This window comes from Leptonychotes weddellii, chromosome 7, assembly GCF_054177405.1.
Source record: "Leptonychotes weddellii isolate Sample4059 chromosome 7, ASM5417740v2, whole genome shotgun sequence".
Classification (NCBI taxonomy): Eukaryota; Metazoa; Chordata; class Mammalia; order Carnivora; family Phocidae; genus Leptonychotes; species Leptonychotes weddellii.
Window position 1 is genome coordinate 131752186 of NC_138375.1, and position 27069 is coordinate 131779254.

At 48.7% G+C, this 27069-nt stretch overlaps 1 protein-coding gene, 1 long non-coding RNA gene and 5 other non-coding genes across 9 annotated transcripts; 3 read left to right on the forward strand and 4 right to left on the reverse strand.

Moving 5' to 3' along the window:
- Window positions 1-2462: 2462 nt before the first annotated feature.
- TRNAV-AAC (transfer RNA valine (anticodon AAC)) lies at window positions 2463-2535 on the reverse strand. Its single transcript has one exon. It is a non-coding gene; the product is annotated as a tRNA-Val (tRNA).
- A 307-nt stretch (window positions 2536-2842) lies between these two features.
- TRNAP-UGG (transfer RNA proline (anticodon UGG)) lies at window positions 2843-2914 on the reverse strand. Its single transcript has one exon. It is a non-coding gene; the product is annotated as a tRNA-Pro (tRNA).
- Window positions 2915-5580: 2666 nt separating this feature from the next.
- Window positions 5581-5653, reverse strand: TRNAT-UGU (transfer RNA threonine (anticodon UGU)). The gene has a single exon. It is a non-coding gene; the product is annotated as a tRNA-Thr (tRNA).
- Window positions 5654-7767: 2114 nt separating this feature from the next.
- TRIM7 (tripartite motif containing 7) lies at window positions 7768-16390 on the reverse strand. Of its 2 annotated transcripts, XM_006746569.3 has the most exons (8): window positions 15584-16385; window positions 14546-14641; window positions 13242-13472; window positions 12467-12489; window positions 12056-12171; window positions 11496-11531; window positions 9604-10141; window positions 7768-9133 (listed from the first exon to the last, which is right to left on the reverse strand). In XM_006746569.3, the coding sequence occupies exons 1-7, from the start codon at window positions 16337-16339 to the stop codon at window positions 9630-9632; spliced, it is 1770 nt and encodes a 589-aa protein (XP_006746632.2). In that variant the 5' UTR covers window positions 16340-16385; the 3' UTR covers window positions 7768-9133; window positions 9604-9629. The 2 variants fall into 2 exon arrangements, with proteins under 2 accessions (XP_006746632.2, XP_030873221.2); XM_031017361.2 differs by lacking the exons at window positions 7768-9133; window positions 9604-10141; window positions 11496-11531 and having other exon boundaries at window positions 12126-12329; window positions 15584-16390.
- Window positions 14667-26005, forward strand: LOC145722771 (uncharacterized). 2 transcript variants are annotated; one of them, XR_014147295.1, is made up of 2 exons: window positions 14667-15361; window positions 24201-26005. It is a non-coding gene; the product is annotated as an uncharacterized LOC145722771 (long non-coding RNA). The 2 variants fall into 2 exon arrangements; XR_014147296.1 differs by lacking the exon at window positions 14667-15361 and adding an exon at window positions 20519-21149.
- TRNAA-UGC (transfer RNA alanine (anticodon UGC)) lies at window positions 18660-18731 on the forward strand. Its single transcript has one exon. It is a non-coding gene; the product is annotated as a tRNA-Ala (tRNA).
- Window positions 19198-19270, forward strand: TRNAK-CUU (transfer RNA lysine (anticodon CUU)). Its single transcript has one exon. It is a non-coding gene; the product is annotated as a tRNA-Lys (tRNA).
- Window positions 26006-27069: the final 1064 nt, after the last annotated feature.

Below are 27069 nucleotides of genomic sequence, written 5' to 3' on the forward strand. Positions count from 1 at the left end.
TATGGATAAAGAAGATGTGGTTCATATATTCAACGGAATATTACTCAGCTATCAGAAAGGATGACTACCTACCATTATGTCAACGGGGATGGAACTGGAGGGGATTATGCTAAGTGAAATGTCAATCAGAGAAAGACAATTATCAAATGGTTTCATTCATTTGTAGAACATAAGGAATAGTGCGGAAGACCACAGGGGGAGGGAGGGAAAACTGAATGGGAAGAAATCGGAGGGGGAGACGAACCATGAGAGACTCTGGACTCGGGGAAACAAACTGAGGGTTGCAGAAAGGGAGGCAGGTGGGAGGATGGGGTAACTGGGTGATGGGCATTAAGGGTGAAACTTGATGTGATGAGCACTAGGTGTTACAGGCAACTGATGAATCATTGAACACTACATTTGAAACTAATGATGTACTACTACATGTTGGCTAATCGAATTTAAAGTTAAAAAACCCCCTAAAATAAATTTGTGTTGTTTTTAGCCACTAAATTTGTGGTAATACACTCTTTGGCTTAAAAACACACAGCTGTATACAGGTATAAGAATCACGGGACAATCTTTATATTAAGAAATTAAGAGGGAGTGGGGCGCCTGGGTGGCTCAGTTGGTTAAGCGATAGGATCGAGTCCTGCAACAGGCTCCCCGCTTAGCGGGGAGTCTGCTTCTCCCTCTGACCTTCCCCCATCACTCTCTTTCACTCACTCTCTCTCAAATAAATAAATAAACTATTAAAAAAGAAGAAAGAAAGAAACTAAGCAGGAGAAAATAAATCTACTAGGATGGTGCAGTAATCCCAGTGTCCTCTACTCTAGCCCTGGCTACCCACCCGTGTTCAGATCTCCCATTAAAAGTCAAGGCCCCAGGGACGGAATCCAAGCTACTTTCATGAATTTAGACCCAGCCATTTAAATGAGGTTTGGGATGATTTAATGACATACAATCTAAGTTTAAAAAGAATGTTTCAAATCTGTATCTACAGCAGGTAGACATACTGGTGCAGGGGGAAATTAACGGAAAAAGAAACTGGAGGTTAATTCACCAAATATTGATAGTTATCTCTGAATTGTTTTTTTTTTTTTTAAAGATTTTATTTATTTATTTGACAGAGAGAGACACAGCGAGAGAGGGAACACAAGCAGGGGGAGTGGGAGAGGGTGAAGCAGGCTTCCCGTGCAGCAGGGAGCCCGATGTGGGGCTCGAACCCGATGCTGGGATCATGACCTAAGCCAAAGGCAGACGCTTAACGACTGAGCCACCCAGGCGCCCCTATCTCTGAGGTTTTCTGGTGAATATTTTTCTATTTTTTTCCCTGGATATGCTGTTGTTGTTGTTTTTTTCTCTCTTTAATGGGTTTTTATAATAGGGAGGGAAGGGAAGATTCCCCCTATGGTATTCAATCAAGTGTGTTTTTTGTCAAGATCCGGTATCTCCAGTTGGAACACTTGTTTAAAAGGATGGAAACCTCAGGCAGCAGAATTGCACGGGTGGAGGCCTCTGAGATCACGATTGCCAGAATAAATAAATAAATAAATAAATAAATAAATAAATAAATAAAATAAACGTTATAGATTTTTTGAAAAATTGAGAGGGGGGTGCATGCAAGGTTTCCCTCTCCTTTATTTAATTTCTAGAAATAATACACACGGTTTAATTAAAAAAAAACAACAGGTGAGATTATAGAAGGCCTCCTCTGCGTTCACGCCCATTCCCCAAAGTGAAAGGTGGGAGTTGCTTGTTGAGAGTTTCCCAAAAGCAAGGCATAGGGTGTGCGCCTCGCTAATCCTTCTCTGTCAGCGCGCTGGTGGAGCCCAGTGGCTCTGGTCAAGCTAATCTTGCTGGTGGGGATACAATTCTGCTCTAACCTGTAGATTCTTCCCAACGCTTTCTTTTCCTGAAGACCCTTGGAAAGTTATCAGCAGTGAAATTAGACACCCCAAGCCTTCTTGCGCCGGGATAGCGTGGCCGAGCGGTCTAAGGCGCTGGATTAAGGCCCTAGTCTCTCCGGGAATGTGGGTTCAAATCTCACCGCTGCGAGCCTCTCAGCGCTTTGTGCGCTATTTTGCTGTGGATCACAAATAGCGGAACGAAGCGGGATTGGGCACTCTCAGTTTTCGGCGTCTGGAACTCCGTTCTACCAGAGGGCGGCTGCTGAATGGCTGGGCTCTGTGCCTTCTGTGAGCTCGTGTCTAGACAGCAAGTGGGTTGGGATCAGGTATTACAGGCGTCCGTGGCTGAGGTGGAAAACTGGCGGTGTAGATACCCTTTTCTCAATCCCTGGAAGAGCTCCCACGTCTGTAACCAGGCAGAGAATGGTGGATGTCCTGAACTGAAGCCAGGTTTGTCCCACAGAGTCTCCAAATGTACATCAGTGTAATAAATTTCAAATAGTAGTTGATGGTGGATGGCTCATAGTCTCCAAATGTTAAATAGTAGGAAGGAAAAAATATAAAGCTATGGATTGTTTCCGCCCGGTTTCGAACCGGGGACCTTTCGCGTGTTAGGCGAACGTGATAACCACTACACTACGGAAACCCGCTGATAGCATACTTCCTGTAATGCTCTTATTGTGAAGAAAGCCTTCCGTTGGTACAGCGGATGCAAAGTTCTAGGCTGAGAAAAGATGACACCACATTCCAGATTGGCAGAAAACAACCACAAGCGGCTCTGCACCCAGTCTTTCATCGGTGACCCTCAGTTCCGGGGCGACTTACTCCTCTACCTACTCTTCTTCCCGAGCCCCAGGCCACTCGAACTCCTGGGTATGCCATCTGCCCGTCCAAGACCCAAACCGTCCATCTAAGAAGAAATGTAGCTAAAAAGTATGTAAAAGTGAAAAAACGGGCTCGTCCGGGATTTGAACCCGGGACCTCTCGCACCCAAAGCGAGAATCATACCCCTAGACCAACGAGCCGCCTCGTAGTTTGTTTTTTGGTTCGGTCCGTAATCTGAGTCGGTTGGGAGTAGTTTTGCCACCAACGGGAACTTTTATTTTTGACATATTGGAATTATCCTCTGGACCTCAGTGTCCCGCGCCCAACCTTATCCCTGCTCCGCAGTCTCCGCATCCGCCGTTAACCTCATCCGTAGGCAGCTCGCCCAGCGAAAACGCTCCATATCCCTTGGTCCCTCTCTGTGATCTGGGAGAGCCTCACTGCTAGCGCGCCTCGGACAGCAAGCAGGGCCACCCTTCCGCTTTGGCCTGGGAGCCTCTGCCCAAGGGAGCCCAAATAAGGCCCAAGTCTGGAGGCCCGGGGTCTGGGCGCAGAGTCCGGGAGGAGCCGGAGGGCTCCTGGAAAGAAAAGAGAGCGGGGTTTGGTGGGGTCGCGGGACCGACTGTGTCTTGAGCCGCGAAATGAAACCGGAGTGGTGCCTTCGGGTGGGGCTCCTGGTAAAAGGACTAGGGTTTTTCTTTTTTCTTTCTTTTTTAAAGATTTTTATTTATTTATTTGACAGAGAGACACAGCGAGAGAGGGAACACAAGCAGGGGGAGTGGGAGAGGGAGAAGCAGGCCTCCTGTCGAGAAGGGAGCCCGACGTGGGGCTTGATTCCAGGACCCTGGGATCGTGACCTGAGCTGAAGGCAGAGCTTAACGACTGAGCCACCCAGGTGCCCCTTTGTTTTTTTAATGAAAATATGAAAAGCAACACATAACTGCAACGCTATTTGCAAAAGCTTCAGAAAATGTAGGGAAGTGTAAGGCAGAAACGAGATGACTGGCTGCGGTGGCTGGGGGCACAGCTCGGGAGGCTCGCACCAGAGCGCGCGCACACTCGCCGCCCAGGCTGGGTGCCCCCGCCCTCCGCCCTCGAAGCGTTCTCCTGGGATTGCCCGGGAGCAACCACCACTCCCGCCGAACCAGGGTCCTGGGCCGTGCGGGCGCTCTCCTCCCTCGTCTTGGACCTGCTTTCCCCCAAAGGGCTTTAATTGCACTGGGATATTCAGTAGTAAAAACCAAAAACCAAACAAAAAAACAGTGATTCTGATTCCCTGCTGTAAAATTCACGAAAATCCACTAAGAGCTGGCCCAAAAATTCCCAGAAAAACTCCCTACACAGATGACTGTTACAAAACAGAGGGGGAGACGAATGGTGGCTAACCCACTTCAAGGAAAAAAAGTGCTAATTTTTCCACTGCTACTCCACAATCTTGTTCAGCCCTCTGCGTTGACCGCTCCATTCGCCGCTCCTCTCGGCCTTTTCCCTGGAAAACAAGATGCTAACCGGCCTCTCCTCAACCGGCATTGTCCTCGCCTCCTTTCGCACGCACAAAGTGTTGGATGGACTCTGTCCTAGGCCACCGTGTATCCTCGCGCTCCTGGGTTACTACCGCCTCCGTGTTGTAAGCATTTGCTTCTCTTCTCTATGGAATTATATAAGAAAAGTGAGAACAGACGTCCACAGTTGGTAACACCTGCCCCTAAAGCTTATAACTGCCACATTTGCTTCCTTTTTTTAACCATTTCGTTTTTCTTTTAAACAATAAAAGCACACAATTAATATATGCTAACCTTCTGACTTTGATTTATTTATTTATGCTGTTCAAGGAAGTCAAGTATACAAAATGAAATTAAATCCCCAGAGAACAATGGGGGCCCTGCCTGATAGGCAGAGGCAGGCTCGCGGGGGGGGTTTGGGGCACCCTCTCGCCACGGCCTTTGCCAGCACGACCCGACCCGACCCGACCAGGAGGCCTTGGCTCAGGCAGAGGCGCGACCCTGCCCCGCCGCGCCATCCCAGCCCGCTAGAGCCCTCTCTCCAGTCAAAGGGGACCTTCAAAAAGGTCCCCGCGTTGACTCCTGGCAGCGCTCTAGCGCCGTTTGGGTTTCGAAAACAACCCGGGCTCGGGGCACCAAACTGGAGAAAACCACTCGCGGAACCCTGGGGAGACGCCGGAGAAGAGATGAATGGAGTAGCTGGGGAGAGTGTTGAATGGGGGCCACAGGCCTTCGCACCCGCCCGCTCCCATCCAAAGAGTCAAGACCGCATTAAGACCCGAACGGACACGCCCCGGATAGGCCAGGAGCGCACCTACACCTTCCGGCACCTGCGCGTCCCGGACTCCCAGGATTCATCGACCCCTATGTGCCTGCCCTACTGGACGACCACCTCACTATAGAACCTAGATTGTGGGGACCAACGGCGAGCTAAGCGAGGGTTTAAACCTAGTCCCCCTCCCGACTAAAACAGATTCCCAGGATGCGTTGTGGGGAGGTGGGCGTAGACAGGTGGTCCCCACTAAACGAAGAAGACAGAAGAGATGAGGACTCGGCCCTGGCCTGAGTGGGGTGAGAGGAGGGGAACGTTAAGATCTGTCACAGACTTGCCGAGAGCACGCTAAGGATCCGAGGGACCGCTCTGGAGAAGTTGCGCGGAGCCAGCGGAGCCTGTGATCGCAAGGCCACGGACGCAGGGGGTCTGGCTCTTCGAGAAATAAGGCCACTTGTAGTTGGCGGGCATCTAAGGAGCCAAGAACAGTCAGTTCCACCTAGGGCCTGGCCTTCAGAAGGGCGGAAATTCGTGTTGGCTCACGCATCTTCCGTTTTTCCACGTTTCAGGAAGAGGTGAAAAAAAGGAAAGTAGGCCCCAGCGAGATTTGAACTCGCGACCCCTGGTTTACAAGACCAGTGCTCTAACCCCTGAGCTATGGAGCCAACCACAACTCTGCTTTCTGCGCAAGAGCAGTTGACACCGCCACCGTCCGCCGCGCAGCCGCAAAGAACCGCAGGGAGGAGCTAAGCAATGAGAGGCGGGCCGGAGCCTTTCGGCCGAAGAAGACATAATCTCGCCGCTGCTGTCTCACCAGCGACGTCAGTAAGTGTCAATGCCGGCAGGCCAGGCCGCAAATCCTGAGAGAAAGCCCCGCAGAGAGACGGCAGACGGTGCGCTCCCCCGGGCTGTGAGGGATAGAGAGGGCATGACGCTACGCGGGCAGGGGCGGGGCCTCCGATGGGCGGAGCTTAGGAGGGCCCGGGGTCTTCCGGGGGCTTAGGGGTCAGGGGCAAAGACCCGTTCGTTGGCTAGAGAGGTCCAAGGCTTTTTGTGTCTGAGAATGAGGATCCGAGGTCAGGGCTGCGAGGGAGGAGTTAGGGGAAGGGTGTCAATAGACCTGTCCTGAAGGAATCCAGGTACAGGCTGGTAAGGTGGGCTGTCATTGGGCAGTAAGAGATCTGGGGGGAGGGGCGGAGAAATCAGAAGGTCGAGGCGTGAGGAGGTGCTGGGCGGAGAAGCACTGGGTCAGGGCTGGGGGTCCCTAGCCCTTGCCGCACCTTTAGGCAAGTTAGGAAAAGGCAAAACTTGGGGCTCGCCTTAACTCTTGTGAAACTGGTTCCCTAAGAGCCCCTAAAAGCCCAGGGGATAAGGGGCATGGAGAGGGTGAGAGCCCAGGTGAGGGACAGGAGCCCTACCCTGCAACGATGAGAAAGTGGCGGGCTGTCCAAGATATGGAAGCTGCCCAGTGCCCATCATTGACGAATGGATAAAGAAGTGGTATATATACACAATGGAATGCTATTCAGCCATAAAAAATAATGAACTCTTGCCATTTGCAAGGACCAGATGGAGCTAGAGAGTATAATGCTAAAGAACATAAGTGAGAAAGATAAAATACCATATGATTTCACTCATGTGGAATTTAAGAAACAAAACAAATGAGCAAAGGGGAAAAAATGAAAGAGAGAGAGACAAATCAAGAAATAGACTTTGAACTATAGAGAACAAACTGATGGTTATCAGAGGCGAGGGGGTGGGAAGAGGAGTTAAATAGGGGATGGGGATTAAGGAGTACACCTGTCATGATGAGCACAGGGTGATGTACAGAAGTGTTGAATTACTATATTGTACACCTGAAACTAATAAAACACTGTATGCTAACTAACTGGAATTAAAATAAAGACTTAAGATAAAACTTAAAAAAAGAAAGTGGTGGCTATAAGTGGTGGACCTTGACCTGGTGGCCCAACCTGCCCCATGGTCCCTGCAAGGCCAGGTGACTTGGGCTGGTGGGTACCCTCCAGTCTGCATGGTGAGGGGCCATGTGAGGGTCTGTTGTCAGGGAAATGGCTCATACAACTCAAGGATCTGGGACTCATGGGTGGGATCAGAAGGAACCAAGTTAAGCCAGTCATTGCTTTCAGAGACCCAGACATCTCACAGATCTTAGGATGCCCAAAGTATGGGAGAGAAAAATGCACACAGTCACACATACTTCCACACCAGCATTGTGACATCCGAAGTCACTGCACTGTCCTAGTGACCAAAAGAGAACATCTCTTACCCTCAGTGTGTGATTGTTACTATAACTGTTGTGATATTTCTTCAGATACGTAGACGTCTATGTAGTTGATCTGCAAACACACATACTCTGGTAGACACACAATCACATTCACAAACATAAAAGCTGAAAATATACACACAGACAGCAACCCTTGCAGTCCCCAGACCTGGCCCTACGGGCACCTCCACCAGACAACCCCCTTCTGTGACCTGTAATATGTGTTGCAGTCCTTCAGCACACTTGTTACGTGACTTTAACTGTGATACTCAGTCCAAAACCCATACAAGCCCAGATACCATTAGGGCTTGATGATAACATTAGCCAATTTAATTAGCAAGTGAATATTAAAAATGGGTTTTCCTTGTGGAAATTAGTGGTATTCAAATAACATGCATTGGCTACAATGTTCTAAAGCTACTCTCCATGTGTGAACGCCACATAGGATTCACCCTCTGGAATGATACAATGATACTGTAGGCTGGACTCTTTTTTTTTTTTTTAAGATTTATTTATTTATTGGAGAGAGCATGAGCTGGTGGGGGGGAGTTGTGCAGATGGAGAGGGAGAGAGAGAATCTTAAGCAGGCTCCATGCCCAGCACAGAGCCCCACACGGGGCTCGATCTTACCACTGGAGATCGTGACCTGAGCTGAAATCAAGAGCCAGATGCTTAACTGACTAAGCCACCCCTGTAGGCTGGACTCTTATATGATCCTATCCCCAGCCCATAAGCCACTGGATTCTGGTGCTGTGTCCATTGGGTCTGCCTCTAGAACAGTATCATGCCTGCCCTGTAAGACCCTTGTATGCCAAGTGTGCTTGAAGCATCTCAGGGATAGAGCACAGAAACTCCATGACACTTGCAGACCAGACTATTCAATTGTCACTGCCCTACCATGCCAACATACCTGTCTAAACCTGTGCAGGACAGAAGAGATCTGAGACTGGCTTTCATCTAGCCAGATAGCCAGGTAGTGGGGGAGGAAACCTATGGCCCTGACCTAAATATGGGGTAGCTAATATTTAACAACAAATGAAAAATAAGGTATTACCAAATTGACCGAGGTCTATTTGCAATACCCAAGCCCTATGCACATGCTGATAAATGCCCTCTCCAAAACCCACACACACCCCTGCTCCCCTCAATCTGAGATATAAACACATGTGCACACATTCCTCACACACTTAAACACAACTGCTCATCCAGTCTAGCAGAAACCTTTGCTCTTGCGCTCAGTCTGGGGGAGGCAAGAATGAGCTAAGCCACCCTAGAAATGAGCTCAGTCTATTTCCATTTCCTCATCCCCTTTCCCTGGGGAGCACTAAGCATGGAACAGCCCAACACCCCCTCCCAGAAACCCACCCAAACAGAAGCTGGGGAACAATTAGCCAAGGGATAACATCCCACCAGGGCACAGGCTGAGCAGATCTTGGCACCAGGCTGCTGTTGGTGTACACTTGGCAAGTTCCAGAAAGGGTATGTCAGAAGCATCCCATGCGCCGTCCCATGCTGATGTTAGTTGCATCCATAAAATTATAAGTGCTGTTTTGTGTTTCAAAATTCCATAACTTTTGGTCTCCTTACTCAAGGGAGACTATGCTTTGGCATTTGGAAGGGGTTGAGGCATCTGTGAGCACACATGGCTGTCACTGTGGCTGAGAAAGTACGTATCACTCTGTATCATCAGGTTGAGGGGTACTGGAAAGTAGCCATGTCCTGGGCTTTCTGCTCATGTACAGGTCAAGAATCTCCTTCCAGTTCTGGCCCAGGCTGTTCTCTGAGCTGGGAGTACAGCGCTCCTTCCTGAGTACAGACCTCAGGCCAGCTGTATCCAGGTGTCTGGAGGCAGAGCTGACAGCTGACAAGAAGGGAAAGCAGAAGTGATCATGAACCTGGCTGTCTGGGCCTGAACCTGCCCCATGCACTGAGGACAGCACTGGGTTTGGTGTTGCTCCACAGAACCAGAGGCCCTGCTAAGCCCAGGCAGGAAGCCCCAGTGATGGGAAGAACCTCTGTGCGTAGTTTGGCCGGCGTCCTCACCCACCTGCACTTCCTCACAGCTCAGGCCAGATCCACCTGCCCACAACAGGCAGAGGACTGGCCCCAGGGGTCCAAGGCATCTCCCCCTGCTCATTTGACCGCAGGACCCTTTTCCGCAATCGCCTGTTCTGCGGGCTCTAATCTCCTGATTCCTCTCGGCCTTCGAGGCCGAGTCTGGGGGTGGGGTGGGGGGCAGGCCCAAAGTAATCAGGAGGCTCCGACAGAGAGCACCATTGCTTCCCGCGGGCAGCCCCCGGACAAGGAGGAATGCCCCCTTGACTGACTCACCCTCTCTGGGAGGCCGCCGAGGCCTCTCAAGGCCAGATTCGCAAGTAGGTGCCGGTGGAGCAGACGGAGAAAAGCGGGAACACGCGCTCGTGGAAATTGACGCGGAAGGTGTAGAGGTGGCGCATGTCCTCCGCGGCGTAGAAGGACACGGCGCCCACCTCCAGATCCAGGGCCACCCGCACGCGGGACAGGTGGCCACAGCTGAGGGGCGTCCGTTCGGGGCTAGTCACCGCCCAGTACTTGCCGCTGTTGAGCTGCAGCGCCCAGACGCCCTCCTCAGGGGTGAAGGGCGTGAGGCCCTTGCGGCGCACGCTCTCGCGCGCCACGCCGAAGGCCCAGCCGTCCTTGGAGCCCACTTCCACCTCCCAGTGGTGCCGCCCCGAGGAGAAGCCGCTGGACGCCAGGACCCGCGTGTTGGTATCAAAGCGGCGTGGGTGGCAGGGCAAGTCCTGGGCCCGCTGTCCGAGGCGCACGCTCTTCAGATCCAGGGAGAGGATGAGGCGGGGGTTGGCGGTGTCCGGGTCCAGGGTCAGCTCCACTGAAGGCAGACACAGGGAGAGACGTCCATGCAAGCCCCTTGCTCACCTCTCACCAGTTACTTCTCCATCACCATTCCCCCACAAAGTACGTGGGAAAGTCAGATGGAATGTAAGAACCTAATTTGGATCAGATCCACAAATCCAATTTAAAAGACATGGGGGAATTTTGAACACTAGATATGAGAAGGAACCGTTACTTTTTCTAATTGTGACTATGGTTTTGTGGTTATGTGTTTGTTTTTTTTTTTAAGTCTGTCTTTAGAGATAACATACTAATATTTATGGAAAGGACTTATTTGTGATTTGCTTCCAGTGGGAAGATGGGGGTAAGGGTGTTCAAGAAAAGTATTAGCCGAAGGTGTGTGATGAGGACATAATATGCATTATGATCGTCTCTCTACTTTTGTGTATGTTTACAATTTTCATAATAAAAACTTAAAATATGCACACTAAGTACTATCTGCCAGGACTGTTGTACGCCCCGGGAATCCCACAGTTCAGTATCCCTGTCCTCCTGCAGCTTCCTTTCTGGGGGGAAGGGAGGGAGAAACAATAAAAGATAAACACGGATGGTAAGAGGAATCAGGAGAGAAGGCTGTAATTTCAACCAGAGTGGCCAGGGAAGGCGAAAAGGCCTCACCGTGCAATTCAGCAAAGACATAGAGGAAGTGAGGAAGCCAGATACGCAGCTGTCTGGATGACGCATATACCAGGCTGAGGTCCAGCCAATGAAGTGCAAATGCCGTGAGGTGCATGTGTGCTTGGTGCATCACAAGAGCGGCAAGGAGGGCTTGTTGTGTCTGCACAGAGTAAGCCAGGGGGAGAGTGTGCAGTGAGGCCAGATCCCTAAGCCTGGAGGACCACAGTGAGGACTATGTGGAGTGAGAGAGGCTGTCCCAGGGTTCTGAGCAGAGGAAGGGCATGATCTGACTCAGCTGGTGTAGATTCTTCCAAGGTAAATTCTGACTTAGCTTGTTCAGTCATCAGCATCAGGAATATGTGCCCTCCCCTCCCCTCCCCTGCCCTCCTGTGGGGTTGGATCCCATTCACCCCAGAGCTCTGCAGTAATAAGAACCACCTCCCTTCCTCTCTTCAGTCTCCTCCTGCTTTCCCTGACCCCTGCACATAACCCCTGTCCCCAGGAGAGGTCTCTGCCTGTCTGGGAGTGGGGAGAGGGGAGAGAGCCTGTCCAGGTGAGTGACCCACAATTTATAGGCCTACAGGTCCCACTGCAGCCTGAGGGAGCCAGAATTGGGAGGCAAGGATGAGGAAGCAGACAGCAGAAGGCAGAGGTAGGCAGGATTCTTTACATGGCCAAATGATGGGAACTCACTATCACAACAACCATCATACCTTTCTCCTCTTTCTCCAGCTCTCCCCGAAGATCCTCTGAGAAGGTGAAACAAAGCAGTGTATGTGTAAATGACTCAGAAGATTGTCTATCTGACAATGACAGTGATACCAAAAGATACCACCTCCTCTGACATTTATAGCCCCACTGGCTCACTCACTCCCCAGATACCCCATAGGCTGAGAGTTGATGTACAGACTCTGGGTCAAGCATGGGGGATGGGGAAGGGGCAGTATCCTAGTTCTACTTCTTCAGCTTCCGCCTATTTTGCCTGAGCTGGTCTGAGCTGAGCTCTTTTTCCTCATCCCTCTTTTTGCTAATACCCCTCTACCTTGACTGTCCCTGGGGAAATCTTTGTGCTGGGGACGTGGTGGTGGAGGGGGGAACTGTTGCTGAATGGATTTGCTACTATCATCTCCCTGCACCAATCTGGCCTTGACACACCCTAGCTCCTACTTTCTCACATAGCTTTTGAAAAGGCACACCCTTGGGACCCCAAACTACCAGAAACACACGAGGCCCACCAGCACTGCATGGCCCAGCCCCAAGCACAGGCCCCTACCTTTGAACTTCTTGAGCAGCCCCTTTAAGACAAAGGTCTTGAGGGAAACATTCCAGACTTTATTCTTCATCTCAGAAGAGACTGTGGTTGGCTTGGGGCCAGGTACACTGCTGCATCTGCAGGACAAAGACCCTGAGGAAGGCCCATAAACACTGTCCTATTCCCAGTGGGCTGAGGCAATTAGGATGGCAAGGTCCTCTTGGTGGGGAGAGGTGAAGAAAGGAGAGGCTGATCTTGCACCACAGTATCCACAGCCAGGCAGGTGGACATTTACCTTAGAAGGTACAGAGGTAAGGCAGTGTGGGAATTGGGAGATGAGAGGTCAGGGGTAAGGGAATGAAGAGAGAGAGCTCAGTGGAAAAGGAGAAGAGCCAGCTTGGAGAGGCCTAAGGAACTCTTAGGTCCACTCACCTGCTTAGTGTGTTTTTGAATTCCTGGAAAGCAAGATGAAAGAAAACCAACTCAGCATTAGGTAACCTCCAGTCACCTTTGACAAAATAAAACTGGCAATAAGGTGTACCACGCCCTACCACCTGCATGGGCCCAGATGGCAATGGCTTTCTGCTGTGCCTGATTACTGGGTGTCTCATCACCTCCCTTCCCACAGCTTTGCAAATGTTCCCTTCATTACAGAATCACCACTGGAGCCATGTGCTGGGATCCAGAGCTGCATCTGCTCTCGACACCACCCCAGATAAGTCACAGCCCTTAGGCAATGACTGGTCACTCAGACTAGCCTCTTTTAAATGACTATACTTGACCCATTTGTGACTTGTGAAGTTTATTTGTGGATTGTGACTATTTCCAAAGGAAATAGAGTAGAAAATGTCAAAATGCATCACATGTACTAAAGATAAGTATTATTTTCCGAGACTTTTGTCACAAGGCTTAGATACGCCTTGTACATAGCTCTTTGGAACTCCTTTCTGTCTGCTAGATTGGATACTGCCCAATTCATGAATCCTTGAGTAAAGCCAATAAGATCTTTATTGTGGCTTGAGGTCAAGAAAGTTTTACCACATCTTTTTATGCCTTTAACCCCAGGAGAATCCGTGCAGTTTTCTCCAGTCGCCTCCTGCTCAAGTATGCGATTCTAACTAAACTCACAGAATCTGACTCTGTTCTCACTTGCCATTTGTAATGCCTTAGGATAAATGATTCATACCTCTGGCCAATCCAGACTCACCTGGAGAAAGTCAAGGTCAGGCTTTCGAGTTGTCTCCTGGATCTGGCTGCTGAGCTTGGAGAGCTGGGTGATCTCACCCCCAAGCTGAGCTATGTTCTCATTCTGCTTCTGTGTCACCTCCCGGGACAGCTCCTCCAGACGGCCCAAGAGCCGGCCCTCCTGCTCCACCAGGAAGGCCCGCAGTGCCTGGAACTCTGCACCCACCTTCTCTCGCTCAGCTGCCATCTGCTTCTGTCTCAGGAGAGGAGAAGTTGGAGAGGCAATGGGACATCAAGATGTAGCATTTGGGTAGTAGCCTCTGCGCCATCCCATGGGACAGAATTCCATCCACCTCACTGTTCAGGGGTCAGAGGCTCACCTACACATAACCGCCACGTACATCCTTTAGTTTAAACATTCCAACTCTGAGCACACAGCAGCTTCAACACATGCTGAAGAGTCCCCTGTCACAAATGTGCTCTCCCACCAACCTAGGGCAACTTCAAACTTGCCCCAGAACCACCCCGGGCTATAGCTGCCTCATTTGAAAAGTAGGAAGAATAAATTAGTGCCTCCCAGAGACACTGTAAGGATTAAACTGAGGTCACATCCTCCCCATCCCCAAACTCATTTATTTCGAGTTAAAAACAAGACAACAAGCCCAAAATGGAGTCACCCATGTAAGTCTCACCTCAGGAAACAGAGACTTAATTACAGTTTCAGTTTTCCCAGAAATAGAATTTTACACCAATCAGGAATCACCTGAGCAGTACTAGTTAAGTAACTGCCTGATAAACCCCTACACTCCCCAAGAGGCAAAGTAACTTTGCAATAACCAATCTGCTTTTTGGCCTAGTATAAATTCCTGGTTCCTGCTCCCTTCTGCTTATAAAATCTTTGCCTTGTATAGCTTTTCAGAGTTTTTTGTTTGTTTGTTGTTTTTTATTTGTCAGAGAGAGAGAGCATGCACAAGCAGGGGGAGCGGCAGGCAGAGAAGCAGGCTGCCCAACATGGGCTCAATCCCAGGACCCTGGGATCATGACCTGAGCTGAAGGCAGACGCTTAGCCGACTGAGCCACCCAGGTGTCCCTTCAGAGTTCTTTTCTATCTGCTAGATGGGATGCTGCCCAATTCATGAATCCCTGAATAAAGCCAGTAATATCTGCAAATTTTACTCAGCTAAATGTTCTCCTTTAACTTTTGTCATCCCTCCAATTTTCACTCTTCACTTTACTTCTTTTTAAAGAATGCACACACAGGGCCAGGATGGTGGGTGGTCCTCTGTTGTCACTCAAAGAGGGCCACCTGGAGGGTGCCCAGCTCACCAGGAGCTCCTTGCTCTCCTTCTCTTCCATGGAACGAAAGACCTCATAGTCCTCCAGATCCTTCTTCAAGACCTTCAGCCTGGACTCCAGGAGCTCCTGCAGGAGGGTGAGAAGGAAGACATTATGGGAAGAGGACTCTGGAAACCCCAACTTGTGACTTCCTGGAGCCATCCAGGACAAAGAGAAGACCCTCTTCATTGAAGAGAAGGAGGCAGGGTTGAAGCCATATCTGGACATGGGGATGGCCACAACCTGCACAGGCACACATAGCGGAATAGGGCAACTGACCCGTGACTCCTAAGGCCCCAAGGTCTCATTTCCCCAAGACCATCTGTACCCAATCCAAGCTGAAATGCAGGCCATGTAGGAGCCCAACCTACCTAGTCTTCCCCTCTGCTTTCCTCCTCACCATCAGAAAGCCGTCTGGGTGGGAGGGCTGGAGTGGAATGAGGAGTAAAGAAAGACTGGGGCCTGTGTGCCTGAAAGCCTCTGTGGACACCCCAGAAAGGAGGCAGGGAAGAGACTGCCCCAGATCCATATCTTTGACACAGCCCAAGACAGCTTCTGGTGCTCTGCTCAACCCAGGAGTCACCCACTGCCTTATCCCAACCTCTTGGGAAGGTCGTCCCACTGGGCCCCAGGACGCAAGGACGTAGCAGAGCGCCACACCGAGGGAAAGGGCTGAGAGTGCGGGCAGAGGAAGTGTGGGTGTGACGGAGACACTGCTAGAAGCCAGGGACAGACAGAAAGAAAATCGCGAAGTCCGTGGAGATATCGCGAAGGCGGTCCAGTAGGGAGCCCAGAGGGCAACTCGAGGTGGGTGGGAGTGTGTTATTAGTGGTGTGGCAGTGACACAGCGAGAGTCGCACTCAGTCCCAGAGCCAGTGCTGGGTAGCATGGCAAAGGAAAAAAGAGGCAGGGTCTCACCTGGGCCTCCTGCCTGCCTGCCAGCCGCCTGCACTGCGTGCGCGGGAAAACAGAACTCGAGCTGGGTCCTGGGGATCTGCCCTGGGGCGGGGGGGGGCGCGGGGAGCTCACCTTAGCTTCCTGCACAGCCTCGTCAAGCGGCAACACTGCGTGCGCGCGGTGTTCCCGGGCGCGGTCGCACACCACGCAAATGGCGCGTCCGTCGTCTTGGCAGTAGAGCTTGAGCGGTTCGCCATGCTGGACGCACGCAGCCAGCGCTGCCTCCGCGGGCTGGCGCTCCCCTGGCGCGGCCGCAGGTAGGCCGAAGCGCCGCAGCAGCGTGGCCACCGAGGCCAGCTGCCGGTTGGGCCGCAACTGGCCGGGACGCACGGGCTCTCGGCACTGTGGGCAGGGCAGCGGGCCGGGCAGCGCGCGGGACGCCGCGGGGGCTTCCACGCCGGGGCGCTCCCAGCAGCGCGCGATACAGGAGCGGCAGAAACTGTGACCGCACTCGACGGACACTGGCTCGCGGAAAAGCTCCAGGCATATAGAGCATGTGGTCTCGCCCTGCAGCTCTGCGGCCAGTGCCAGCGCCTCGGCCCCGGCGCCGGGGTCAGTCCGCGGCCCCACTGCCGCCATGCGCTCCCTCAGCGCACCTAAGTCGGGCGGTGCTGGGGAAGTCGAGGGGCTCGACAGTACGCGGCTCGGAGCGGTGAGGCCCGATCCGGCCTCCGAGCACCCACGGGGAGAGGAAGGGCGGGGCTGAAGCCGGGCTGGCGGAGACTCGAGCTGAGAGCTTGCCGGGCCGGGAAATGAGACGGGAGTGAGCGCGTTGTGGGCGGGCCAGACCTCACTTCTCGATCGGATCCAAGTGCGGGCCAGCGCCATGCGCCCCCGGCTCTGGGCCGCTCAAACACTGGTTTGGTCTGTGGCCTCCTTGGTCCCCTGGCGCCCCCTCTCCGTCACGCCGCCCCCCCCACCTCGCCCAGCCCCTCCGCAAGCTTCTCTAGGCCACCCCCACCCTGACCCAGTCAGCCATGGGAAACGGGCCTGGACAAGTGGGCGCACACACCCAGCTGGGTGCCACTCCCGATTGCCGCCCAAGCCCGACCTAGCACGGCAGGGCCAAGGGCCTAGCGCCCGGGCCACAGTGTCAGGTTCCCGGAGTGCAGGTTGGTCCTGGTCCGGTGCTGAGCTAAATTTAGTGTCTGCAACATGGCTCTTGCCCCCACCCCCAAGCGTGGCTTGTATCCATTTCGGTTGCTACTTTTCCCACCGTTGTTCTGCCCCTTGTTTATTCTTTCTTTAATTTTTGGCTTTGAACAAATAATACATTTACAATAAATTTTCCCACTTTAATCTTAACCAAAATAACCCAACCCTCTACTGTCCCCCCAGAACTTACAGGAATATTTGCTTCCACCGCCATTCCTCATTCCCAAAGGGCACTCAAGGCAGGCTTTAGACACCACCCTCCTCAGAAACCACTCTTATCAAGGTCACCTGTGACCTCAGCAATTCTAACCCAAAGGCAAAGGCTCCTTCTCAGGCTTCACCTCACCTGCCCTTTCCTCTGATGCTTCCTCCTTGCTGGTACTCTTTCCCAGCACGTTCCAGGATGCTGTAGTCCCTGGCTCTCCTACCTTTTTCTTGGCCTCCCTTGTGGTTTCCTCCTCCTCTTCCTGCACTTGCTCAGTTCTTGGACCCACCCTGTCTATACTCACTCCTGATCTCTTCCACTTTCTTGGCTTGAAAGACCCTCTTCTTGCTGGTGCCACAGTACACATTCCCACCCCATTTCCCCGGCTATGCCTGGCTCCCACATCCAACTCCCAGTAGCATGTTCTAAGGGATCTCACACACTCACCATATCCACAACTGTACTTCTAATCTGCCCCTCCAGCTGTTCCTTCCAGAGCCTTCCCCACCCCACCCCATTTAACAGCAACCCCATCCCTCCAGGTGCTCAGGCCAAACTGGGGAGTCCTCTGTGACTCCCAAGAGGAAAGCATTGCACACACTCCACCCTCGGTCCCCTGTGTGTCTTCACTCTCTCACACCCTCCACTGCACCACCTCCAGTGATCTCAGGATCACAATAGTTCTCTCCCATTCTGTCACACTGCCCTACCCTGGCTTCTCCACCCAAGTGTGAGAACAGTCCTGTTGACGTGTTGAGTCAGATCAATTTTAAGTTCTCCTCTGCTCAAACCCTCCATTGGCTCCCGCTGCTCAAAGTGAAAGTTGAAGTCTTTACAATCCTCCAGAGGCCCTACCTATCCTTTGACCCTACCTATCCCCTGGACCCAGCCTCTCTACCGGCATCTCCTATCCCTCTTCCCTGTTGACTCCTGTCTTGCCACAGGGACCTCCTTATTCCTGCAACATGCCAGCAAGAGCCTATTTCAGGGCCTTTGAACTGGCTTTTACCTTTACTTGGACCTCTCTTTTCCCATACTTGCATGGCTTACTTCCCACCTCCTTCAAGTCTTGTTCCAAATGTCACCCTCTCAGTGAAGCCTGCCCTGACAACACTGTTTAAAATCACCTCTTACCACACTCTGTCCTTCAAGCTGGCTCTATTTTCTCTAACACTTTACCTCCTCTGGCATTTGAGCTGTTAGAGGAGATGACTGTGTCAGTTTTGTTCGTGTTGGGACCCCCAGATTTCTAGAGCAGTTCTTGTTGCACAGGAAGTAATGGGTAAACTTTTCTTGGATTGAATTGATTTAAACGTGGTTCGAAATTCAGATATGCAGAGTGGTTCACAGCGAAAAAGGTGCCTATCGTCTACGCTCTAGTCTCCTCCTCATCCCAAGCGATCAACTTAGCAATTCTGAATTATTTTATACAAATATTATATAGTTTGCTACACTCCCCTTCTTCTTGTTTAACAAACGTAGCAGCCTGCGCACAGTCTTCCTTACTTTCCTTTTTCGGCTCACAGTTCATTTGGGGGCATCGTGCCTGATGATTTCTCCTACGTTTTCCACTGCTGCCTTCAGAGGTTTATTCCGGCCCTGTTCTCCCCGCCAGTGTCCCTCAGTGGAGATCCGCTCGCCTGGAGTCAGTAGAGGATTCAACCACAGCTCTGGCGCTGCCCGACCGGCTCTGCAAACATCTGGCTTGTCTGTATCAGGCTGTTTGCACGCCCCCTCCCTATACTAATAAGCAGCCAAGGGAACGTTCAGAGAACGCTTGCGTAAGGTGGGGATGTAGCTCAGTGGTAGAGCGCATGCTTTGCATGTATGAGGCCCCGGGTTCGATCCCCGGCATCTCCAAGGCGGCTTTGCGTCTTTTTTTTTTTTTTTTTTTTTTTTAAATCCTTACTAAATTTTCAAACGCTGAATGTTTGCAGAGCCCTGGGGGAAAATCCCGTATTTTGGAGTTTGCCCAGATCAGAAGGGGCGGTGGCGGGACCCACCCACTCCAATGCCCAGACCCTACCTCTAAACTCCTGATTAAAATATCACAAGGTGAGCGTGCCAGTGGCATTAGGATGCTCATGTTTTCCCTCCTTTGCGCCCTGCACTTTCCGGGAATGGAAAAAGGTTAGGTAGCTGGCAAAGCAGAGCAAGCAGAAAACAGACTTAGGTGGGAGGGGCGGTCAGGCACTATCTGCGGAATTTGAGTTTCTGGGTCTGCCAGGCGGGTGGTTGTTGCAAAGAAACCTATTTCTGAGTTTGGAGCCACATATAATCTGAATTCTACCTTGAAGTAAGAAATGTTGAAACACTATTGGTGAGCGCCCGGCTAGCTCAGTCGGTAGAGCATGAGACTCTTAATCTCAGGGTCGTGGGTTCGAGCCCCACGTTGGGCGTGGGGTCTACTTTTGTTCTTCATCCTCAATTAAGGACAATTGGTTCATTCCTTGACTCCCTCTGGGACAAATAAAGAAATTCTACTCTGCAAATTTCTTGTGTGCGGTATTCAAGTGGGCTTTTTTTTGTGGCTATACCTTTGTTCGTTGATTAATTTATGATTTACTGCTAACGAAATGAATTTTATATAAATATATGTAAATTATTAGTTTAAAAAAATTGTTAAAATATGCATAATAAAACTTACCGTTTCAATAATTTTTACATGTAGAGTTCTGTAGCTTTTCACACATTCACACAGTTGTGCAACCATCACCACCATTCATTTCCACAACTTTTTCATCTTCCCCAACTGCAAATCCACCCAGGAAATACTAACTCCCCATTCTGTCCTTCCTCCAGCCCCTGGCAACCACCATTCTACTATCTCTATGACTACTCTCCATTATATATATATATAGACACGCTGCATTTTTTTTAACCCTTCATCTGTCTATAAACACTTGGTTGGGTTCCTTCTACCTTTTTGGCTTTTGTGAATAATGCGGCTATTAGCATGGGTGTGCAAATATCTTTTCGAGTTCCTGTTTTCACCTCTGTTGAGGCTATACCTAGAAGTGGAATTGCAGAACATATGGTATTTCTTTTTTTTCTTATGTTTTTTTCTAATTTTAATTCCAGTGTAACATATGGTATTTCTATGTTTAATTTTTTGAAGAATCACCATAGCATTTTCCACAGAGTTCCACAAAATAAGTTTTTAAAACATCTTTTGAGTAGGTTATACACTGTACTGTTCAAAAATTGAATCATACATAAAAATATTCAGTGAAAAGCATCTGTCATCTTCCCTCCTTAGGTAACAACTTTTGTACCTGTGTATATATTCTTGCACAGTTATATATCTTTTGATGCAAATATATTTCTATTTTCTTCTATTTTATACGAAAAGATAATTACAATTCTTATATTTGGAGATCTTTCCATCTCAAGATGTAGGAAATTTTCTAAGTCTTTTTTTTTTTTTTGCAGCTGCATAATATTCACCTGTAGATGAATCATAGTTTATTTAACAGATCACCTACTGATGGACATTTATATTGTTTCCAATCTCTTGTTATTATAATCAATTCTGCAGTTAATAAGTATGTAGTGTTGTTATTTTGCACTCATATCTGTGGGGTAAATTTCTAGAAGTGAGATTGCTGTTTCAAGGTTTATATGTGATTGTAACTTTATGGAAATAGACAAATCACTCACTGTAGTTGGAGTGAGGAGTAGAGGACTGTAGATCTTACAGGCTGATTGATATTCCTTCCTACCAGCCATGAACCAGATTGCCTTTTTCTCCACCGCTTTGGTGGCAATGGGCTGCTTTAACAAATCTAACATGACTCCACCCCCCCTTAAAATTCCCTAACTGCCTGTCCTACAAGATAAGATGATATCCATTGCAGGGCCTACAGGGCACTGCCTGACAGGAAGAGGGACCTTCCTTCTGCCCCTCACAGGAACATACTCAGGGAAAAGTTTCTGAAGATCACAGTGTCACTCTTATTTATGGCTTCTAATCCAATTCTATAGGACAACATTATTTTTTCTTTTTCAGGCTTGTCTCTGTGAAGGCTATCATGTTTTCTTCATTTGCAAAGCCATGATATCATTGGAAAGGCCTACTCAGTTATTTCTTGTTTTTTGTTTTTGTTTTTTTAGTTTTTATTTATTTGACAGAGAGAGAGCACAAGCAGGGGGAGCAGCAGAAGGAGAAGCAGAAGCAAGCTCCCTGCCAAGCAAGGAGCCCAATGTGGGATTCGATTCCAGGACCCTGAGATCATGACCTGAGCCGAAGGCAGACACTTAACCGAATGAGCCACCCAGGTGTCCCCTCAGTTATTTCTTATTCTGTGGATTTTTTCCCTTTGACAGAAAGAATCCAATCAAATATAAGAAGTTAAATTTGTATGTGATTTTCTACTTGGTCTTGATGTCATATGGGGCATATTTAAATTATTATATCATGCATGTGGCTTGTGGTTTATGATAATTATATATAATTTACATATAAATTATCAACCATCCACTTGAATATTTTTATTTAAAACCTCATTTGAAACAGAAAATTATCTCCAGGTTTAAGATATTAATGGCTATTTTCTAACTAGTCTAAAAATTGATACTCCAATATCAGCTCTTTCTTTAATGGTCAGTGGTTTCCCGTTACTAGAGTTGGCAAAGTCATTCTCCTAGGGTCTGTGTAGCATCAGGAGAAATGGTTCAACCATCATCAAATGCTACCCTGTTATTTCATTGCTGTTTATATTATATCACATTTGTTTAAGGGCACAAAGTCCCCTAAATAAAAGGCCAGTCTCAGTCACATGCTGATGTCCTGGGGAATATAAATTTGGGGCAAATAGGAAGACAAAATGTCAACCAGAGCAACCTAATTCTGGAGAACTGCATGCTAAAGGAAGAGTGGCCAAATAGATGACCCAGAATGACCTGCTCTTCCATTCTGTGTCAGGACCAAGTGGATTAAAATCACTGGATATTTTGGGAAACTCTCTCTGTTGTCATTTGAGATGTTTAATGTCTAAGGACTAAGGAAGGTTTTTTAACATGGAAAAGAATACAAACTTGTTGTGTAATTAATATACAATTTATCTAGTTGTAAATATTAAAGCCTAGTTTTTCTCATGGTTTGAAATTCAACTTACAAATATTGTTGTTTTTCTTATCAAACTAGCAATTTCTGGAACAGGAACAATCACTAGTTCCTTTAACTAGTTCCTTCACTAGTTCCTCCATGAATTATGGTTATCGAAAGGCGTCATTCTGAACATCTGAGCCACTGGTGATATTTTCTCTTAGACATTCCAGATGACAATTATGGACTTAGCTCTCTGAACCCTCACTGAGTGTGGAGGAGAGGGGGGCACTGATTAGGTCACAGCTGGAGTGCAGAGCCTGTACCTGAAACTTGGTTGCTGCTGTGGTCTCCCTGCTTTAACCACCAACTCACAGCAGTTAGAAACACCAGGTATATTGTCTGTTTGCAATCTTCTGAATGAGCCTATGTGTTCATTCAGCTGTCCTTAAAAATGCCACCTTGAGGTCCTACTGTAGTTCTCATTAGCCCGGGAGTCCTCTAAGACTATAGATCCAGTGTCCTCCATACATTCTTCTATCCACAAAAACAGCAACTGGTGTAGATGGAGTCATCAGAATGCAGAGCCAAGGAGATATGGCTGTGGCTCCTTATCCTCCAAGTTCCGGATCTTCCTTTCCTCCTTGAACCCACCAAGCACACTCCTACTTCAAAGCCTTCAAACCCTCTGCTCCCTCTCCCAAAGGCCTCTTCCCTGGATCTTTGAAAGACTGGCTTCTTTTTATTTTCCTAAGCTCATTGTCACCTCTTCTGATACATCTTTCTTAGCCCTTCTCTGTTTGCTTGCCACTCAATCAGATCTCCCTCATTAATTTTCTCACAGTCCTTATCACCCTCTGAGATAGAGCCAGTGGGGTGGGAAGTGATGGGGTTAGAGATAAAATTGGGATTGTGGAAGAGAGAAAACTGAAGCTGGAGGATGGGTACTTGGCATTTCCTAATACCATTATCTCTACTTCAAATTTCCTAATAAAAAGGTTTTTTTAAATAAAGCAAAAAGGAATGAGTGAGAGATTAAAAAGGTAGGTAGATAATTTTGTACAGTAACGATGTTGAGGCTTACTTGAAAAAAACGTAAAGATCTAGCAAGAGCTACAATTAAATAGAACCCTCAGTCTTAACTCATGTCCTTAAAACTATTTTCCTAGGGTATTCGGAAGAGGGGGAGCCAGAGACCTTGGGTTCCATGCACTGTCCTGGCACTTAGATTTGGCTTTTTCTTTTACTCTTCACTGTAAAAAAAAAAAAAAAAAAAAAAAAATTAAGCTCCCTGTACATTCTTCTGCGTCCTAAGGCAGGAAAAATTACAGATGGGTCCAAAGCGCGAGTTGCTGCCAGGAAACAAGGATGCTTTCAAATTGTTGGGGCGATGCTGAAGATAAAGGAGCCAATGTGAAGGGGCTCCCACTGACAAGCAGCTACAATTTAAGCATCAATAAGAGAATAATAGTTAGCATTAATTGAAATAAGATGAATCTAGGAAAGCTTTAAACCCAGAATGACAAGTTAGCATTAAGTGTAACCCAAAAGGAAACCGGACAGCTTCCTGTGGAGCTTGTTGCCCAACCCAGCTGGTTTTTTGGTGTTCGCTGTGCTGCTTTGGATTTGTTTACTGTGTCCACAAGGAGCAGGGATGAAAACTCTTTGGTTAGCTGAGGCACAAACCAAAATCCTTCTGGCAAGAGTAACTGAGTGATGGAGTTGACCTCCCAGAGTTCTGGGGCCACCAAGGAAGTTAGTTTGGAGGAAGTAAGGGAGACACTCTGGCAGTACAGAGCCTGGGGTGAGGGGCATGTACTGACTGACTCACCTCAACTCAGTAAAACATGAAAAACAAATCAAAACAAAACAAGCAAACAAAAACCCAAAAGAAACTGGGTCAGCAGCAGCCCCAGAAGAATTCTCCAGGTGAGGTCCAGAATCCTTCACTCTTCAGTCCTCTGGGTCTCTAAGTTCCATGGTTAGTCCCTAGCCTTCCTGGTTGGGTGTTACATCTGTAAATTCTGGGAAAGTATACAAATAAGTATGAAAGAGCAATGATAAAGAAATGGGCATGAAGTTGATTTTTTTTTAGTACTTTATGCTGTTTTTGGTTATGCTTTGTCTGCATTTAAGATGTGTGAAACTTTAAAGGCAATGTGATTTACAACCTTGATGTTTTATTTGGCTTCCCAGTTTGATAGAAGTGCTGGGAAAGAAGTTGCTTGTCAGATGTGTAAGTGTGTTCCGTCAGGTGTGAAAGCATGAGCCCTATTTTCCAGGCGTGAAAGCAAGCTGCACTACAGAGGTTCACAGGTGTGCGTCTCTACCGACATCTTTCAAGCCAGGAGCACTGGGCTGGGGGCCCTGGAGCGCCGCTGGGCTGCTTCTCTGAAGACTTCACTGCCTTTTCGCCTTGAACTCTGGAGCCTGCTTCCCAACACACGTGCTGCATCCCACAGGCTCGAGGCCAACGAGCTGCATGTGAGGATCGGTGGAGAGGCTGGCCGAGACGCCTCTGGAGAGACTGATGGTCCTTTTGACTGCTCTCCGCCACTGAGGACGCACTGGACAGTGGGAGGAATGCGGGGTAGACACCAGGTGGGTGTCTTAGGGGGTACGCAGGGAGCGAACAGTAGGGCGCCACTTGGAGGAGCAGAGGTGGCCCCCCTGAGGACAGGTGGATGGGAGGCCCCGAGCTGGGAGTGAAACCAGTCAGGGGAGAAGAATTTAAACTCGCTCGTGGTAGTGTCCGCGGTGTGGAGTTGCCGCCATCGCCGTTGGGTCCACGCAGCCAATCACTGACAGTCCCGAGCAGAACCAAAGCTGTTTCCTCGCTGTGCTTGCTTGCATTTCTCTCGGTGCCCCGCTTCTTTCCCTCTTCTCCATCCTTGAGCTCCCATTTCTGTACCGCAAGTTTCCTCACCTTCTGTGACGTGTCTGTGCGTCAGCGGCGTCACCTGTAAACAATATTACGTACCTCCCAGGACTGTTAGGTTTCTTTGAGGCAGACACCTAAACAGGACCGGACACCCTCAACACAGTGCGTTGTACATGGCGCGGTCATCACCACCGCTACGATCTTTCCTGTGAATACTTTTCCCTGGCCTGACTTCCACCAAATATTTCCAGCTCATTCCTGCTTGCGCTTTTTAATATTTCATGGGTGGTTGCGTGGCATTCCTGCCTTTTGTTGCCTTTTAACCGGCCAGGATTCTAAGTTCTTTGAAGGAATGCTCTAAAGACATAGACCACCTTCTTATACCACAGACCTAGAGACCTGGACTATATTGGTTAAAGTGAACTGGTCATGAATTAGAAAAGACAAGAGTACGTGTAAAACTGTAAAGAGTATTCATATATATATATGCACATACATTACAAAGACAGATGACTGAAGTAGACAAATTCAATTAAACTGTTTGAGGTAAAAGAAAAACAACAACAACAACAACAACAAGAAAACAGCCAACTTTATTTCAATTGTTTCTGCCCCCTTTCGAACCGGGGACCTTTCACGTGGTAGGCGAACGTGATAACCACTGCACTACAGAAACAGACAACGAAAGAGCTTTTTTTCCAGGATCCTTGTAAGACTTGTAGTCATGGGCACTGCCCGGGTCTCTTCACCCTACCTGCGACGCAGAGCCCTTGGAAATATTGTACGTGGGCCCCCGGAAATATTGTTGTCTAACTGCCGAGCGCGACCCATTAGTAGGTCGGGAAACCAGTCACATTCAGCAATTAAAAACAAAACAGTGAATGAAAGCAGCAGGCCTCGCAGCAAGGAAGGTAAATGTGGCTTTGGAGGTTTGAGACTAGATAATTCTCTCCATTTTGTCTCTTTTAGCGAGACAGCTGGAGGGTTTAAATTTTCACCCATTTTGTGCTGGATTGACACTAAAGATCTAAAGGATTAAGGAAATGATAAATACATTCAAAGAATACAAGATTTGAATATATTTCGTCAAAATGTACATATAAATAAGCCAAAAATTAGTTTTACATATGCTTTCAAAATGACTGTGTTTCTTCTAAATTATGTGGAATTATCTATTAAAAATAAAAAGGAAATTGAAATATCAAATTCTAAGTCATTGTTATTCAAATAAAACTGAAAATTTAAATTTTGAAATGTAATTAAATCTTTAAAATATTTTCTAAAAATAAAACCAATCAATACTAGCATTGAATGTCCAGAATTGGGATGAGGCTTAACACATGGTATATGTAGAACTCTATATATGCAAATGTAAGATTAGTATTGATGCTTTAATATTGCCAAATATTTTTTCGGTTGCCTACACTGATTCTGGAAGACCTGCAGAGCCAGGAATTGGAGTGGAGGCTGAGTCCTGCTGAGTTGGGATCCTTGAGTGTCTTCAGCTTGTAAGCCCCTCTCCACCAGACCACTCGGCGGGAGGTCCTCTTGTCTGAGTCTAGTTCTCTGATCAAGGTCACCAGGTGCCTGCAGGTGGCCCAATCCATAGACGCCTTGCCACCTTCCTTTACTAGACCGCGTATGGAATTTGACTCTACCGATCTGTTCCTTTTTTTTTTTTTTTTGCACATCTTAACTTCTTGACCTCAGTGGAAGCTTCACTGCTAGCTTTACTCCTATTCCGACTCCTTCTCCATCTGTCTACCCAAGGCTATCTCCCTGGAGAGTCAATTGCGATTGACAGCTTGACCCAACCTCTACCCTGCCCGTCTGTGGCTCCAGCAATGACAGTGCTCCCCAAGCTTCAGATCCACATATCTTGGACATGTCCTTTTAGACATCTCCCAACCTGTTCAAGAGTAAACTCATTACTTCTCTCTCAGCCCCCCACCCCACTCCTCAGTGTTAGAAGGTGGAGGAGAGTCAGTGAAGTACCTTCTGGACTGAGAAGGCACGTTAAGAGGGAAAAAATGAAGCAAGCCACTCCATATCGTACACAGTTTTATTCAGGGTAACTTACTGACAGGGAGTATGGGTGGGGACAAACCATCCCGGCGGTGCCGGGTCATTCTCCACAGCTATTCTCCACCCAGTCCAACCTTAATCCCTAGATTTTATGGAATGAGGAGTATGGTGGTGAGGTCATAGGGTAGTTACCTAAAGTGGGGCCTTCTGCGTGCCACTTTAGGGAAGATCAGAACAAGCCTTCC

What these genes read in the sequence shown, in the direction of transcription:
- TRIM7 (XM_006746569.3), bottom strand. Translation starts at nt 16,339, where the DNA reads ATGGCGCTGGCCCGCACTTGGATCCGATCGAGAAGTGAGGTCTGGCCC. An exon ending in CTGACCTTGACTTTCTCCAG is followed by an intron (nt 12,490 to 13,241) that starts GTGAGTCTGGAT and finishes CTTGCTTTCCAG; the next exon opens with GAATTCAAAAACACACTAAG. An exon ending in GCTGGAGAAAGAGGAGAAAG is followed by an intron (nt 10,142 to 11,495) that starts GTATGATGGTTG and finishes GTCTGCCTTCAG; the next exon opens with TGGAGCTGACCCTGGACCCG.